Source organism: Chaetodon auriga, chromosome 22, assembly GCF_051107435.1.
Source record: "Chaetodon auriga isolate fChaAug3 chromosome 22, fChaAug3.hap1, whole genome shotgun sequence".
In the NCBI taxonomy this organism is placed as follows: domain Eukaryota; kingdom Metazoa; phylum Chordata; class Actinopteri; order Chaetodontiformes; family Chaetodontidae; genus Chaetodon; species Chaetodon auriga.
In genome coordinates, this window is record NC_135095.1 from 6,224,336 (window position 1) to 6,238,773 (window position 14,438).

A 14,438-nucleotide genomic window follows, 5' to 3' on the forward strand; every position below is an offset into this window, starting at 1 on the left:
TCGTCCATGAAGCCCAGAGGGAGGCAGCAGGGCCAGAGTTTGGTGACCTGAAACTTCAGTACGTGTCTCCAGATAAATACGAAGGCAGCTTTCCTCTCCCTGGTGTGGGTTTATGACGGGTCAGTCCCATCACAGACGCTGATGAGAATGATGACGAAGGTGATGATGAGGATGGTGACGTGCAAAGATGTGTGTGCGTTTGTGTGTGTGTGTGTATGTGTGTGTGTACACCGTCAACATTTACATTTTTTCGGCGTGTGCACGAGTTTAAGAGTGTACATTAAGGTAGCTGAGTGTCCGTTTGACATATATAAGACCCTCGTGGACTTCCCTACACCCCCATACACCCCCCCTCCCCCTTCGTCCTCCCCATTCTATGTAAATGAAAAAGGCTATATTTGGAGAGAGCTGATGTCACAAGTGGTTTGAGCGATGAGCCTATAACTGTTGTCGGTTTGTGTGACAGTCTGCCAAACCCTGGACTGCTCCGGTGACAGACTGGGATCTACTGGCTAACACAACAGAAAGTAAGTCCTCTGTCTCTCTTAAGGGTTTAGTGTGTCTCTTTTTTATAGGACCTGTGTCTGAGTCTTGTGAATGGGGTGCGTCAGGAGGTGGACAGTGCTTTTAGTTTCTGTAACAATTGTGTTAATGAAGGACTAATTAGGATATTTTGCTAAATCTCTGCTTCTTTCCAGATTTTTTTTTAGAGCTTTAAAACTCATGTGGTGTGATAAACCAAACTGCTGTATATTTTACATTCAGCATCCGAAGGGTGTCCAGAGACACCGAATATTTCTTCTTGCATAAAATGATGCACGAGCAATTTGGAATTTTCTATTTGATGTAAGGAAGCACCACAAATATTAGACAACAGAAATATGTGCAGAAGCTTTGATAAAGTGCAACATGTGCACACAGAATTTATGCATGTATGTGATGTCAAATGGATTGGAAACGAGCACTCAGCAGAAAATGAATAAGCAACTATACTGATCACTGATTAACCATTTATTTAATTTTTCAAGCAAAATGCCAAATATTCTCTGGCTCCAGTGTCTCACTTGTGAGGATTTGATACTTTGTCTTGTGTGATGGTAAATTGAATATCTCTGAGTTTTGGACTGTTGGTTGGACAAAACATGCATTTTGAAGACACTGCCTTGGCTTCTGTGAAATTTTCTGACGTTTTATAGACATTATTAATCAACCCTATTTGAAACTTATTAACTTATTAAACTATTAAGTTATACATTAGAGAAAAGAATATTCTGAATATCAGAGTTGAACTGGTTCATGCTCAGCTGGTGCAGGTGGATTATTGTCACTGAATCATTGAACACAGCTTTAAATTAGACTGTAGGTGAATAACAGATTTTATAGAATTAACAATGCTTTTCTTTTTGTCTCATGTTAGTGACTCTTCAAGTTCAGAATTTCATTATGATGAAAACGCTCAATGTATTACTCTCTCTTATCTGTTTACTACTTTGAACTATAGCATTCTATGCTTGTTTGCATGTGTTAAATTCTCACATTATGTACTGATAATGTACATAAATTGGTATGCTATTGTGTTTTTGTCATTTGCCCCATTCTTTGTGGTTAGATTACAGTTAATTACAACAAATAAACCAAATCCTGCATTCTCTGGTTTGCCCTGACCCTCTGAAACAATAAATCAAAACGTATTCTATCCACTGTGTTGATCCAGGTAATCACCCTACACTATGTATCACCTGAGGATGCCTGTGCTTCTCCTCATACTGCTTGTGTTGCTGCGCTGTGTCACCACTGCCCCAAGTTACAGGTAAGTGTATAATACAGAGCAGTCAGCTCTTTGGTGTGTCTATGCAATGACGTCTGAATAAAAAAGGTTATTATGGTTCTCTAGGATTATGCGGTAGGCAATAAAATTTAGCAGGTTTTCCTTTGCAGAGGTTTGAATCATATCAGATCAGGCACCGGCTTAAATGACCATTGTCTTAACAGTCAGGAAACCAGTGTATGAGTTTAACCTGAGGTCATTGCACAAGTAGCTGAATATCATGGGAATTGTGTGATTAGTAGGGCTGTAATGTTGTGTGTGAGGAGCAGCGGGGCGCTGATAACTGTGGAGGTGGAAGCCAATTGTGCTCATCTGTGGGAAAGTGCTTCATTGTGAAACTCAGGGGGCGCTAAGTGGCCACTTCTTGCTCTTGGGGCTAGTGGATGTTTTGAAGAGGGTATCATCAGCTATCAGTGTGAAATAGTTTGGCCCTTTTCCCTCCTGTGATTCAGGTACTTCACTCCCAGCTCATCCAGCGAGCAGGAAAGTACTCTCCCAGACAGCGAAGGCTGGTTAGCTCCTGGGCTAATCTCCAACCCGTTCCTCGGCCTCATGGGTACACGGCCACAAAGGGGGCTCACAGCTATGAACAGGTGACGGCACTGACAGAAATCAGCCACTGTTTTAAATCCGCATTACGTGAAAAACCTTCTATCTGTGTGCGTGTTACTGTGAAGTCTGTGCTTTCTTCATCCTCCCAGTCACCACATAGAAAAGAGGAAGTGCAACACAGCCACCTGTGTCACCCAAAGGCTAGCAGACTTCCTGGTCCGCTCCAGTAACACTATCGGTACCGTCTACGCACCGACCAACGTGGGATCTGCCACCTACGGCAAGAGGGACCTACTGCAGCCTCCCAGCTACCTGCCTCTCTAGTACCAACCAGCACTCCCAGTGCACTGATGATATAACCAGACATCTTATGTAACAATGATCGTGAGAATGACATTAATAATGATGACGCTGATGGTCATGATGATGATTATGAACAGAGTTTTCTTCTTTATTTTATAAACTTTAAGAAACAGTGCCTTTAATTTAAAACCATCAAAGTCGATATATATGTTTTATTCTTTTTTTTTTTTTTCCTGGCTTTGTGTGTTGTGACTCTGTTAATGCTGTTCCACAATGGCATGACGTGAATATAGAAATACATCAAAATACGTCAAAGTAAATAATAAAACAATAAATAAAAGAAAACAGATGTAAAAGCCATATGAAATAAATGTTATCTGTTGGTTTTGATAATAAAATTATGAAAATATATTTCTAAAAATCTTGATGCGTTTTAAGCCACGTTATTGCGTATCATGACTGCATGCAGCTGTGAGCTGTTCACGTATCCACAGCTGGCACTCCGACATGAAATGCCCATTAAAACGCCTGGAAGTATTACAGTTTGCTAACCAGCTCTCAACATGTTTCCCCATCTGCCACATCAGGGGTTTCGTCATGCTCAAATAGGTCAGATTATTAACTATTAGGGGTGTAGGACCAGGGGCCTTAATGTGAGTAGGGCCCACAAGGATACCCACATGAATAGCTGTGGATGTAGGGAGGGGCCAACATTTTGTGCTACACCCCTCGCTTCAGGGCTGCACATTAATTAGTTGCATTGTGTCATGTGCTGGGAGTTGCCACAGGTATCCCAAGAGGAATACCTTACTCTCTATAAGCTATGTGAGTTTGGTGTTGTTCTGTGGGGATGCTTTGCTGCAGGAGGGACTGGCACACTTCACAAACAAGATGACATCATGAGGAAGGGAAATTATGTCCATATTTTGAAGCAACATCTCAAGACATCAGCCAGGAAGGTCTCAAGTGGGTCTTCCAAGTGGTGTACTTGGGTATTCCATGCATACTTCCAAAGTTGTGGTGTAAGGACAACAGAGTCAAGGTATTGGAGCGACCATCCAATACCTTGAATTTGTGGGCAGAACGGCCAAAGTGTGTGTGAGCAAACCTGACTCAGTTAAAGCAGTTCTGTTAGGAGAAATAGGCCAAAATTCTTATTGTGAGTGATACTAAGTGTATGTAAACTTACCCACTGGGAAGTTGATGAAATACATAAAAGCTCAAATAAATCATTCTCTCTAATATTATTCTGACATTTCTTAAAATAAAGTGATCCTAACTGACCTAAGACAGGGAACTTCAACTGCAGCCCCACATGTGACGACAAATGATTGTTTTTATGCTTCAGTAAATGTACAGCTGGAACAGACAAAACAAAATGGGCAAATATTGTGAATTTTTTAAGGTGCTGGTTATTGGATTTTTTCTTCTTATGGACAGACCCAGACCAGCTGTTTCCCCAGTTCCACTCTCTCTGGTAAACTGAGCAAACAGTTGCTGCTTGCAGTAAGAAAAGCAAATAAGCAAGTTAAATTTAACAGGCAATCAGACATGTCTCAAATCAGGTTACCTCCCTTCTTTGCATGTTCCACGGTATTTAAGTGAATGAATGATCAAAAAAATGAAATTGGATCTTTGAAGAAGAATCAGTGCTATTATTGGACAGACCATATGACAGGCTGTTACGCATGATACCAGTGTAGAGGAGACTTTTGGACATCTTTATCACAATAGTTCATTTATTGCTCATGGTGTGACTGGAGTAAGAGACATCAGATGTTGTTCACGTGGTATTATGAGTTGATGACAACCCATGGTTTAGATATCAGCACTAATTTTACACTGTTTTACATGTTGTTGTTTCTTATGTTCTATGTGTTGTTGTGCAGAAGTGTAGTTAAAGACAAATTTCCTCTGTGCTGAACAATAAAATAACAATAAAATAGCATTGTATTGAGAATTTTGCAGATTTTTCTGTGAAATTATTCATTTAATTGACATATGTAACACATGTACTTCTAGTTAAATAAAATCCATGGCCTTTATAGTTCACTCGATATAGTCACATTAATTAACTGTGATCCTAATGGAGGCTGTCAGTCTCCCCCCGCTAAACTCCTAGTTACATTTATTCTACCGCGTGTATCTAGTCTATGAATTATGTTAACAATTTAATGGATGTAATGGGGCATTTGGTTACCTTTAAAGTAAAATAAAAATAGCTTGATTAATTTCAGAAGCAACACGGTTTCAATAATATGGTCAAGGGCCCCACAGTCAGAGAGCACATTTTATCAATGAAAAATAAAAATGATGTTGCATACACTGAGTACAGTTAGTGTCTATATTATAAAAAAAAAACAGCCCACCATTTGTTCAAATTCCTTTTTATGACAGCGTTGTGATCACGATACTGTATTCAATATAGTCACATGTTGTCTTCCCGCAGGGGTTATTCAGGGTAACGTAATGAAAATCAAGAGGGGAAGCATGACGCACGGCATTAACCTGTGTTTGATTACCAGTGACCCGATCATCTCAGACACTGACAGCAATACTCCCATGCACGGTTAAAACCGGCATAAAAGGTTTTTCAAAAATAGAACGAGTGCCGGCTTTTACTGATGAATCCAAAAACAATGCAGCCATTATCCGCCAAACCCCCTGACACAGAATGGGGATCATGTCAAGATCTGTCGATTACTTCATGTAAAATCACAAATGGCACTGTACTTCAAGTGTTATCTGGTGCTGAGTTGTTTATCGGTGCGTTAATGATGGCTGATGAATGTTTTGATGGAATTTCAGATCTGATTCATGACCTGGTGACAGCATTAATCTCTGACATTAAAGATACAGTTGTGATCCAAATATAAACAAGAGGGTAGCCCTACCACCAAAATTCAAAGCAAAGGATTGTCACTGTTAACAGCTCTCACTGCAAAATTAATTTACAGGTTTTTTAATACAGGGACTACAGCTAGACAAAAAAATAAATCAATTTAAGTTGATTTAGATGCTTTTCCTGCTTGCTCTCTGCTTTGCTTACATTCTTTTTCTGATATCCTTGTTTTTTTTCTGCCAAAGGTTTTGCACAGTGGATCCTGGATTCTTGTAAATCACTGTGAGCTGCAGCTGACCGAGGGAATGGCACAGCTTGAAAAGAAGACTGAAACACGACATCACACATGTAAGAATGAGCAGTTCAATGACTCTGTAGCATAGACGGATGGCTTCAGCTGTAGAGCATCCTGGCACAGATTTGACTGACACGCTCCCCTGGATGTGTCTTAATGCCACCGGATCAGATGTTGAGGCTCCCAAACTGGCCTTCCTGACACTTTTGCAAAGACAAATCCAGTAAGATTTCAAATAAGAAAGCACCAACGCTGTCTTAACCAACTGAACTCCCATTGCAAAACAGGTATGAGCCACTGACTCTGAATGACAAAAGGTTTTATAATACTATGTTGAAGCCAGGGAAGCTAATCACACCACTAAGCATTAAGGCTTACCAAACATATAAATGAAGCCTCATTCATCAGCATGGTAACATTCTGGACTTGGTCATAATAACAGGGTTAAATATCGACAGTGTTTCAGTATTAGAAATACTTATTTCTGGCCATCACTGTGTGGTTTTTGATGGCAACCAAATCTAAGACAAAAAGGGAATTTTTGAATCAAAAGAGATTCCCAGATAGCAAGACTGCAGCAAAGGTCTCCAATATTATGAGATCATTTGAGCCACACACAGCTGACTGCCCTTTAAATGACCTAGTTGAACATTTCAACAATAGCATGCCATCTGCCTATGATGCTTCTACTCTAAAGGTTAAAAAGAGGTCAACTGGCAGAATCTCCCCGTGGTTCAACAACAGCAGTGTTAATGAGAGGAAAAGATTTTGTAAAGCAGCTGAAAGAAAATGGAGGAAAACTGGACACACGGTTCACTGTAATATATTTAAAGAAGCCAAAATTGTTACAGAGAATGATGGGAATATTGTTCTCGACTATTGACCATCGTCTCAACACTGCCTCCACTCGTCCACAGTTTTCTACATCAAACTGTGAAGAACTAGCACTGTTGTTCACTAACAAAATCAGCTCAATTAGAGCCTCCATTGCTGCTGATGTGAACACAGATGAGCTCAGTAAACCCTGTGTAAAAGATGTAAGCATGGGAGAAAATGCACCTACATTACATTAACTGAGCTCTGCAAGACTCTCACTGAGTCACATTTATCCACCTCATGTGCTGACCCCTCCTACAGCTTTCTTAAGCAGGTGTTTGATGTTTCAAGCCATGTTCTGAAGATTATAAATACATCTCTGCAAATCTTCCAGATGTGTTTAAAACAGCTGTTATGACCACGATATCTTAATATCTTTATTAATTATTCATGTTTAGATTTAATATTTTTTATCTTTATTTTCATCCATATTCTTTTGCTTATTTTTTTACTATTGTTAACAAGTGGGTTTTTTTCCCCATCTTGTTTTTCATTAATTTCCTATCCCTGTTTTTATGTTCATAAAGTCTTTTTTATATGAAACACAGCGTGCATGTGATTTCTATGTGGACCATTAAAGATTATGCAAAAAACAATTACACGACTAACAGCATCTTTTAACAAGGCGGTAGTCAATTACTTGGTCGTGCCTCAGTGCGTGCGCTTGAAAGCTTTCCCTGCTGCTTGCCGTAGATAACTGTAAACACGGAAGTCATATTTCTTTGGTCCTGTGTTATCATGTGCTGAAGAAGCATTTGGTTAGCTAGCTATTACAAGAAATTTCTCAGAGCATTTTTACACGCTTACCAATGAGTAGTACGGTCTCAAATGTTTATCAACGAGTCCGCACCGAGAGAGAGAAAGAACAACAAAATTGACCGTTTAACTAAGTCCATGTGTCGCAAAATGCAAGGGAGCTCGTGTAAGCTAGATACCGTTAGCTTAGCACTTTTCTAAGCAAGAAATGGCAGATAAAAAAGAGAAAACATTTAGATTTGTGATCGTGGGAGGTGGCATCGCGGGTGTGACATGTGTTGAGCAGGTGAAAATGATTTGTTAGTTCGGTCTAATAGAAAAAAATCTATTAACTTTAATACGTAGGGTCTACAACTGTAATGCATACCAAGAAGCTACTTGACATTAACCTTAATCTTCATTGACAGCTGTCATCCCTGATTCCATCAGCTGACGTGGCTCTGATTACAGCAGGTCCCCACATCAAGGCAGTGACCAACTATAAACAGGTCAGGAGGATGATGATGATGGTGGTGTTCAGAGGGAACATAGTTATATTGTTAATGTGCACGAACGACTGGCATTAAATGTATGGACGCATGTACTGTGAGTCGGCCATCAAATGATGACAACATCACATATTAAAGCTAAGTTTTTATTAATTTGTTCTCCTTGGCAAAGGTGTCCAAGACACTGGAGGAGTTTGATGTTGAGGAGCGACCATCCAGCGTACTGGAGGAGAAATATCCCAACCTGACTGTCATCCACTCTGCCGTCAAATCCCTTCATGCCCAATCACATGTAATGTAACACACATGAACATTAACAAGAAATTGCGACTGTTCGTAAAATGTGTATCTCACTGACATCTGCAACTGTAAGTAAAACACAGAATTCCACACATGCTGTAATTCCCCCATTAGTTGTTTACTGAATATCATGTCAGAACTGCAATAAAATCCAGACAGTGATGTCCGGCAACACATTTCAGCAACCGCTCTTTGATGACTATTATGTGTGTACTATCGCCACCTTGTGGACACGAGGTTACAGCTTATGGTCTAAGTACAGAGCAGTAGGACTGTAATCAGACTCAAAGCTTGCTGTTCAAATGAATCAATCCTTCATGTTTCCCATTTCTCTATCCATCCTCAGTCTGTGGAAACTGCAGATGGCCGCATTTTTGGCTACGAGACGCTGTGTATCTGCAGTGGAGGCAGACCCAAGCTCCTGACCAAAGACAACCCTTTTGTGCTGGGGATACGGGACACAGACAGCGCCCAGGTAACACGGCATCACTCTGGATGTTAATATTGTTACTGACATGCAGGTGTGGAATCCTTGAGGACACTGAAGAAGTAAGTCCTCTTTACGTTAGCAAGTCTGCACTCTGTCCCGAGATTGTATTTTGTTTGTTTTGTACTGTGCATCATTGTATTTCTACTCCTGATTCCCTGTGACTGCTCCTGCTAAGGTACAGTAACCTCCACAGCACTTGGCCTCGGCTCTGTGTACAAAAGTGCGTCCAGTAAAATTTCAACAGCTGCAGCTGCTATAACATCTTGCATTTGTGTAACGTGTCCTGCTAATCTACAAACAGTCAAAACAACTGGACTGAAAACATAACCTCCGTAGTCTGCGATTAAAAAAGTAAAACATGCTGAAGAGTTTATCCTGTGTTTGTGCTTCAGGAGTTTCAGAAGCGACTGTGCACAGCAAAGAGAATTGTTGTTGTTGGCAATGGAGGGATTGCTCTGGAATTAGTGTGAGTAAAAAAAGCTGAAGCGCATTGAGCCTATAAAAAAAAAAAAACCCTTTGTCTAACATTACAGACTCAGACTTTGGTCACTATGTCCACTCATTCAGTGTTTTCCAACATGTTCTGCATAGGTTTGAGGTGGAGGGCTGTGAGGTGATCTGGGCCGTGAAGGACAAGGCCATCGGAAACACGTTCTTCGATGCTGGGGCGGCACAGTTCCTCATCCCATCGTTGGAGGCTGACAAACCAGAGAGAGCTGCTGCCTGTAAGAGACCTCGCTACACCACAGAGGAACCAGCACCTGGAGCAGCCCAGACCTTCACAGCAGGTCCTCATCATGGTTTATTCAAAGGTTTTCCCTTGTGCAGACTCTGTGCCAAGAGCATATTCTTGTTTTTCTGTTATACAAACGATTTCTGTATGTGTGTGAATTTTCAGATCGACATGCACGAGGGAGTGGTTCTGGTCCTACAGAGGCTGGCAGTGCCCTCGGTCCAGACTGGCATGAAGGAATCGTTCTAAGAGGAGCAGAGCAGGTGAGATAGCGTGTGCAGCTTTGTTACAGGTTGTGGAGGGTGATGGGCCTCTGCAGATAAATCTGTATGCATCTTGACCCTCTGTTATGTCATACCTTCCACCTCTTCTTCTGGGTCTCTTCTCCCCGTTAGGTGTCCCGCAGAGTTTCAGTGGAATACCAGTGTGAGGTAGAAAAGATCTTCACCTCCGAGGAGCTGCTCAATTCCCCACAGCAAACACTCGGACCTGAGAATGGTGAGAACTAGATTTGATCTTGGATTTGAACTCCTTTCCTCGCTCCCCCTTTTTCTCCCCCTCCAGCCTTTCATTCCTCAAGCTTCTCTCTTTCTCTTGTCTCAGGGGGATCCTGGCCACTTTACATCCAGCTCACCAATGGCAAAACATTTGGCTGTGATTTTATAGTCAGTGCCACCGGTGTCGTGCCCAACACTGAGCCATTTCTCCCCGGCAACAAGGTGACTAAAGGAGCAGAAAGCTCTCTTGTGCTCCCAAGTCCTTTCATTGGGCCAGCACTGCAAGTCTGCATCTTCTTGTGTCTGTTCACAAAGTTCAGTGTTATGTAATCTGTTAATATGAGCTCTAGCTACCATTTTCTCAGTGCCTAATCAGCAAGATTTGTCCATATCTGTGGGTAACCTTCAAAATATCCTCCTGCCAGACAGAAGCCTTTGTGGGCTCCTAAAGTGGGACAGTGCACTATTCATAAACAGTGGAGCAGAAGCAGAAAATCATGCAAAGCTCTCAGCAGTTTGATGTGAAAGCCTCTAGATGTCACTAAAGGACAGATGAGCTTTTCTCACTTTGCTTTTAACTCTGAATTCCCCACTTGGAGCCGCCTCATTGTGTCATATTTTGGCTCTTAATTATGATAACTTTTTTTTTTTTGTTGGTTTTATGTATTTAGTTCGCGCTGGCTGATGATGGTGGCCTGCAGGTAGATGACCACATGAGGACTTCAGAGCCAGATGTGTATGCCGCAGGAGACGTGTGCACTGCATGCTGGGAACACAGCCCACTGTGGCAGCAGGTAAACTGACTGACCAGCCTTTGCATTGACCTGTGCAGAATGCCATTTTTCCCTCAGACGTTGCATCTTTAGAAAGTACAGTGTGTAGGACAACATAGAAGGATAATGGCTGATTAATTGCCTATAGGATAATTGATGTCAATTTCCACGTCTGAAGACCTATTGGATTAAAGTTCGAAGAGTCCATGCCTCTTTATCTCTCACATACTGCCAATTACACTTCATTAAATTGAATTAAAGTATAACAGCTCTGTAAATGTAATAATTAAAAGCATCCGAACTGATTCTGTCATCAATCATTAAACACATGCACTGTGAAGCTTTTAGTGAAGCCTAAAGAAAAATTGATAAGCTTGATATCAGTGAATGATTCTGTTTTTGAATTCACACACAGTACTTGAATTTACAGCAGGATAACATTAAAAATGGGTGTGGAAACACATGAAAATATATAGTAGTATAACTTATTTAGTAATGTAAAGAAATGTGCGTTCACCTGTCTTGTTTCAGTTGCTGTGAATGTGTGTGTTTGTGTGATGTGCAGATGCGTTTGTGGACGCAGGCCCGTCAGATGGGCTGGCACGCCGGCCGCTGCATTGCGGCACACGTCCTGTCAGAACCAATAGAACTGGACTTCTGCTTCGAACTCTTCTCACACGTTACCAAATTCTTCAACTACAAGGTGAGTGACATTTTACTACAGGGGAGTGATTTAAAGAACAACCAATATGTTAATCATCTACTGTGAAAATTCTAGCCAGTGCTTCAAGACTCTTGAAGGTCATTTCAAAGAGCTATTCTGTGAGTGTGTGAGTGTCCTCTCTACCTCCAGGCCCATTCGCACTGTGCATTTAAACAACTTCCTGTCTGCTGGTCATTCCACAGGTGGTCCTGCTGGGAAAGTTTAATGGGCAGGGGCTGGGGCCCGACCATGAGCTACTGGTGCGCTGCACCAAAGGCCAGGAGTATGTCAAGGTGATATTGAAGAGAATAACAATGTGTTAATACACGTGTGTTAATGTATTACTTAAATATTCTAAAATAAGAAAAGAATTTGTTATCACACATGTCAGGTTGTTTGTTTCCTTGAAGAAATTCTTGTGGTCTCAGTGGCCTTTGGAAAATTTGCCATTTGAATTTTTGGAGTAGTGTGAAGGGAGCCATTGTTTTTCTGTGTGTGTGATCTCATACTGGTGATGAGCCAGAAGCAAAACAGGATCAGCTGATTATTTGTTAAATCTTTAGAAAGCGATAGCATCTGAAGATGGCTCCTCACGTGTCCAACAGAATAATTCCATACACCGCGGGAGATAACATCTTCATTTTCACACACATTCAACCTGTGTTACTGTTCCAGGTTGTTCTCAGTGGAGGCAGGATGGTGGGTGCGGTGCTGATCGGGGAGACAGACCTGGAGGAGACCTTTGAGAACCTGATCCTCAACCAGATGGATCTGACCCCGTATGGAGAGGAGCTGCTCAACCCCAACATTGATATAGAGGACTACTTTGACTGAGCACGATGGGGGCAATTTAGGAGCACGCTGAGCAATGAAAATTCACCGGCCATCCAAGGTAGATGACACTGATCGATAACCTGAAGGATGTCTAGGTTCTCATGCCTTCATGGCCATGTCAAGTCATTATCTTGTTTCTTGTTAAAGGTATATTGTACAGGATTTTCCTAAAAAACAATGTCTCAATCAACACTTCCCACCCACTAGAAGTGCGTGGCAGCGTATTAATCTGCAGAGACCCTGCTCTCTCGTTGTATTTCCCTATCTTGCTGTGGTTGGGATGTTTCTGAGCATCAGCCTTTGCGCAGTGGGTGTGTTGCCCCCAGCCAATAACAGTGCGCAGGGTGTGAGGTCGGGCCCCTGTCTGTGTCTCCCCCCTCTGCTCTCTGTCTGTGTTGTGAATGTGGACAGACCTGCGGGTCTGTGTCTGCTTGACCGAGGGCGAGGCCGAACTACACACACGCAGAGCAGAGAGGCGACAGCAGAGAAACGTCTACATGCATTCTGGCAGACGACACAACATCTTTTCCTAACCCTAACAAGTCGTTTTGGTCTCTAAACCTAACCATTTTGGGGGTGTATCATGTAGTAGGCGTTTCCTGTTTCTACTGTGTGTCTGCAGATAGACCTAGTCGACAGCAGACAGGATGAAGCCTGCGCATTGGCTGCGCTCACACAGAATCCGGCAATGCGGCACCTTCTTTCAGGGTTGTGCAGAGGTGTGGGCGTGTTTATGTGGGATTTAAAAGGTAACGTTGTGAAGCAGTTAGAAAATAAGGTTTTATTTCTGTGATTCACTGATTTGTTCTTTCTAATGCCATGGAGGAGGGGCCAACTTTGAATGATTCACTTACAAAGAACAAAGGACAAATCCTGCGTAGTATACTTTCACTGCACTTGTATACTAAAGAATATATTTTTGCTTTAAAATAAATTATTTTCAAAACCAAGAGCACTAAATTAGTGTTTGAGTGATATGTTTAGAAAAGCCCTTTTTTAATTTGGCATGAATACAAATCCATTGTTTTCATAAAGTGTGAGAGACACACTTGCACGGATGAGACACTGAGGCTTTTTTACCCAGAAGAACGGGATGTGTTCAACAATGCATGGTGGTAAAAAATAAAAAGAAAAGAAAATCCTGTTGTCTTAGTGACGCTTGATCAAATTTCTAACTAAACAGCAGCTGCGGCTCCTCCTTCGCCTCAGCAGGCGTTTATAGAGCGTGCACAGTGTTGTCTATTGTTCCTTGGATGTGTTGCTCTTGGGGATGCTGCTATTTGAAAATCAACTTTTGAAAGGACAAGAAACATTAGCGGTAACGTGGAAAGAGTTCTCTCCACAAGGACAATTTCAAAGACTGGAGGTAAACCGGTTTTCCTGTAGATATGTGTTTTATAGGGTAGACAAGCAACAGGAAGCTGCCCACACTGATTTATCTTCTCCCATTGGCTGATAAAAGTTGGCATGGCAACCTTGTGGTGTCACTCATTGAGCACTATGCAAAACGAGTAAGGTTTGTAATGCAAGAAAAAGTGTATAATAGCCTGCAGGGAATGGGGCCGTGTTGCAGTTCTTTTCCCTAATTTCCATCTGTGCAATTAAGTCATGAGTCTCCAAAAGAGACTGAAGAAATAAGGGCAATAAACACGAATAAAAAGCACTTATTTCCCTAAGGAGCATGCTGATAAGGTAAGATGGCTGTCCAGCAGGAAATGACCAGCTGATTGCTCTGGGAAGCTCTCCCAAGAGTAAATGTGTACCTGTGTGGGTGGAGAGCAGGGCATTGTTCACCAGGTGAGTCAACACTGGCCACAGTGGCACATGTCAAGATAAAGTTCAAGTCTCTATTGGATACAGACAGCAGCTGTATGGAGGGCAGGACACATGGCACATGAAGATCCCATGTCGTGTTTTATACAGTATGTGACCAAGCAAAGAGGCAGATCTGGCATGAATTCAGATGCCAGCGTGGAACTGACATTAAATGGTCATACTGACTTGTGGGCAAGATGGAAATACACCTGGGTGTCATTATTAATATAGAGTATATTTAGATATATATTTACAAAGGCTAATCTTCTGCTGATGGAAGTCTAGAAGAGTCTCTCTCTCTGTTTCTGATATCAGAATTGTAATTCCAAGAATCTAAGATTCTAAAAATGGAA

General features: G+C 41.7%; 2 protein-coding genes across 2 annotated transcripts; both read left to right on the forward strand.

The window, feature by feature from the left end:
- Positions 1 to 407: 407 nt before the first annotated feature.
- On the forward strand, positions 408 to 3,110 carry iapp (islet amyloid polypeptide). Its single transcript, XM_076722697.1, has 4 exons — positions 408 to 527; positions 1,715 to 1,810; positions 2,281 to 2,421; positions 2,530 to 3,110. The coding sequence occupies exons 2-4, from the start codon at positions 1,731 to 1,733 to the stop codon at positions 2,702 to 2,704; spliced, it is 396 nt and encodes a 131-aa protein (XP_076578812.1). The 5' UTR covers positions 408 to 527; positions 1,715 to 1,730; the 3' UTR covers positions 2,705 to 3,110.
- Positions 3,111 to 7,378: 4,268 nt separating this feature from the next.
- pyroxd1 (pyridine nucleotide-disulphide oxidoreductase domain 1) lies at positions 7,379 to 13,387 on the forward strand. Its single transcript, XM_076722807.1, has 13 exons — positions 7,379 to 7,738; positions 7,860 to 7,940; positions 8,113 to 8,232; positions 8,587 to 8,715; positions 9,123 to 9,196; positions 9,322 to 9,518; positions 9,629 to 9,726; positions 9,859 to 9,961; positions 10,067 to 10,182; positions 10,632 to 10,754; positions 11,299 to 11,436; positions 11,640 to 11,729; positions 12,112 to 13,387. The coding sequence occupies exons 1-13, from the start codon at positions 7,661 to 7,663 to the stop codon at positions 12,268 to 12,270; spliced, it is 1,506 nt and encodes a 501-aa protein (XP_076578922.1). The 5' UTR covers positions 7,379 to 7,660; the 3' UTR covers positions 12,271 to 13,387.
- Positions 13,388 to 14,438: the final 1,051 nt, after the last annotated feature.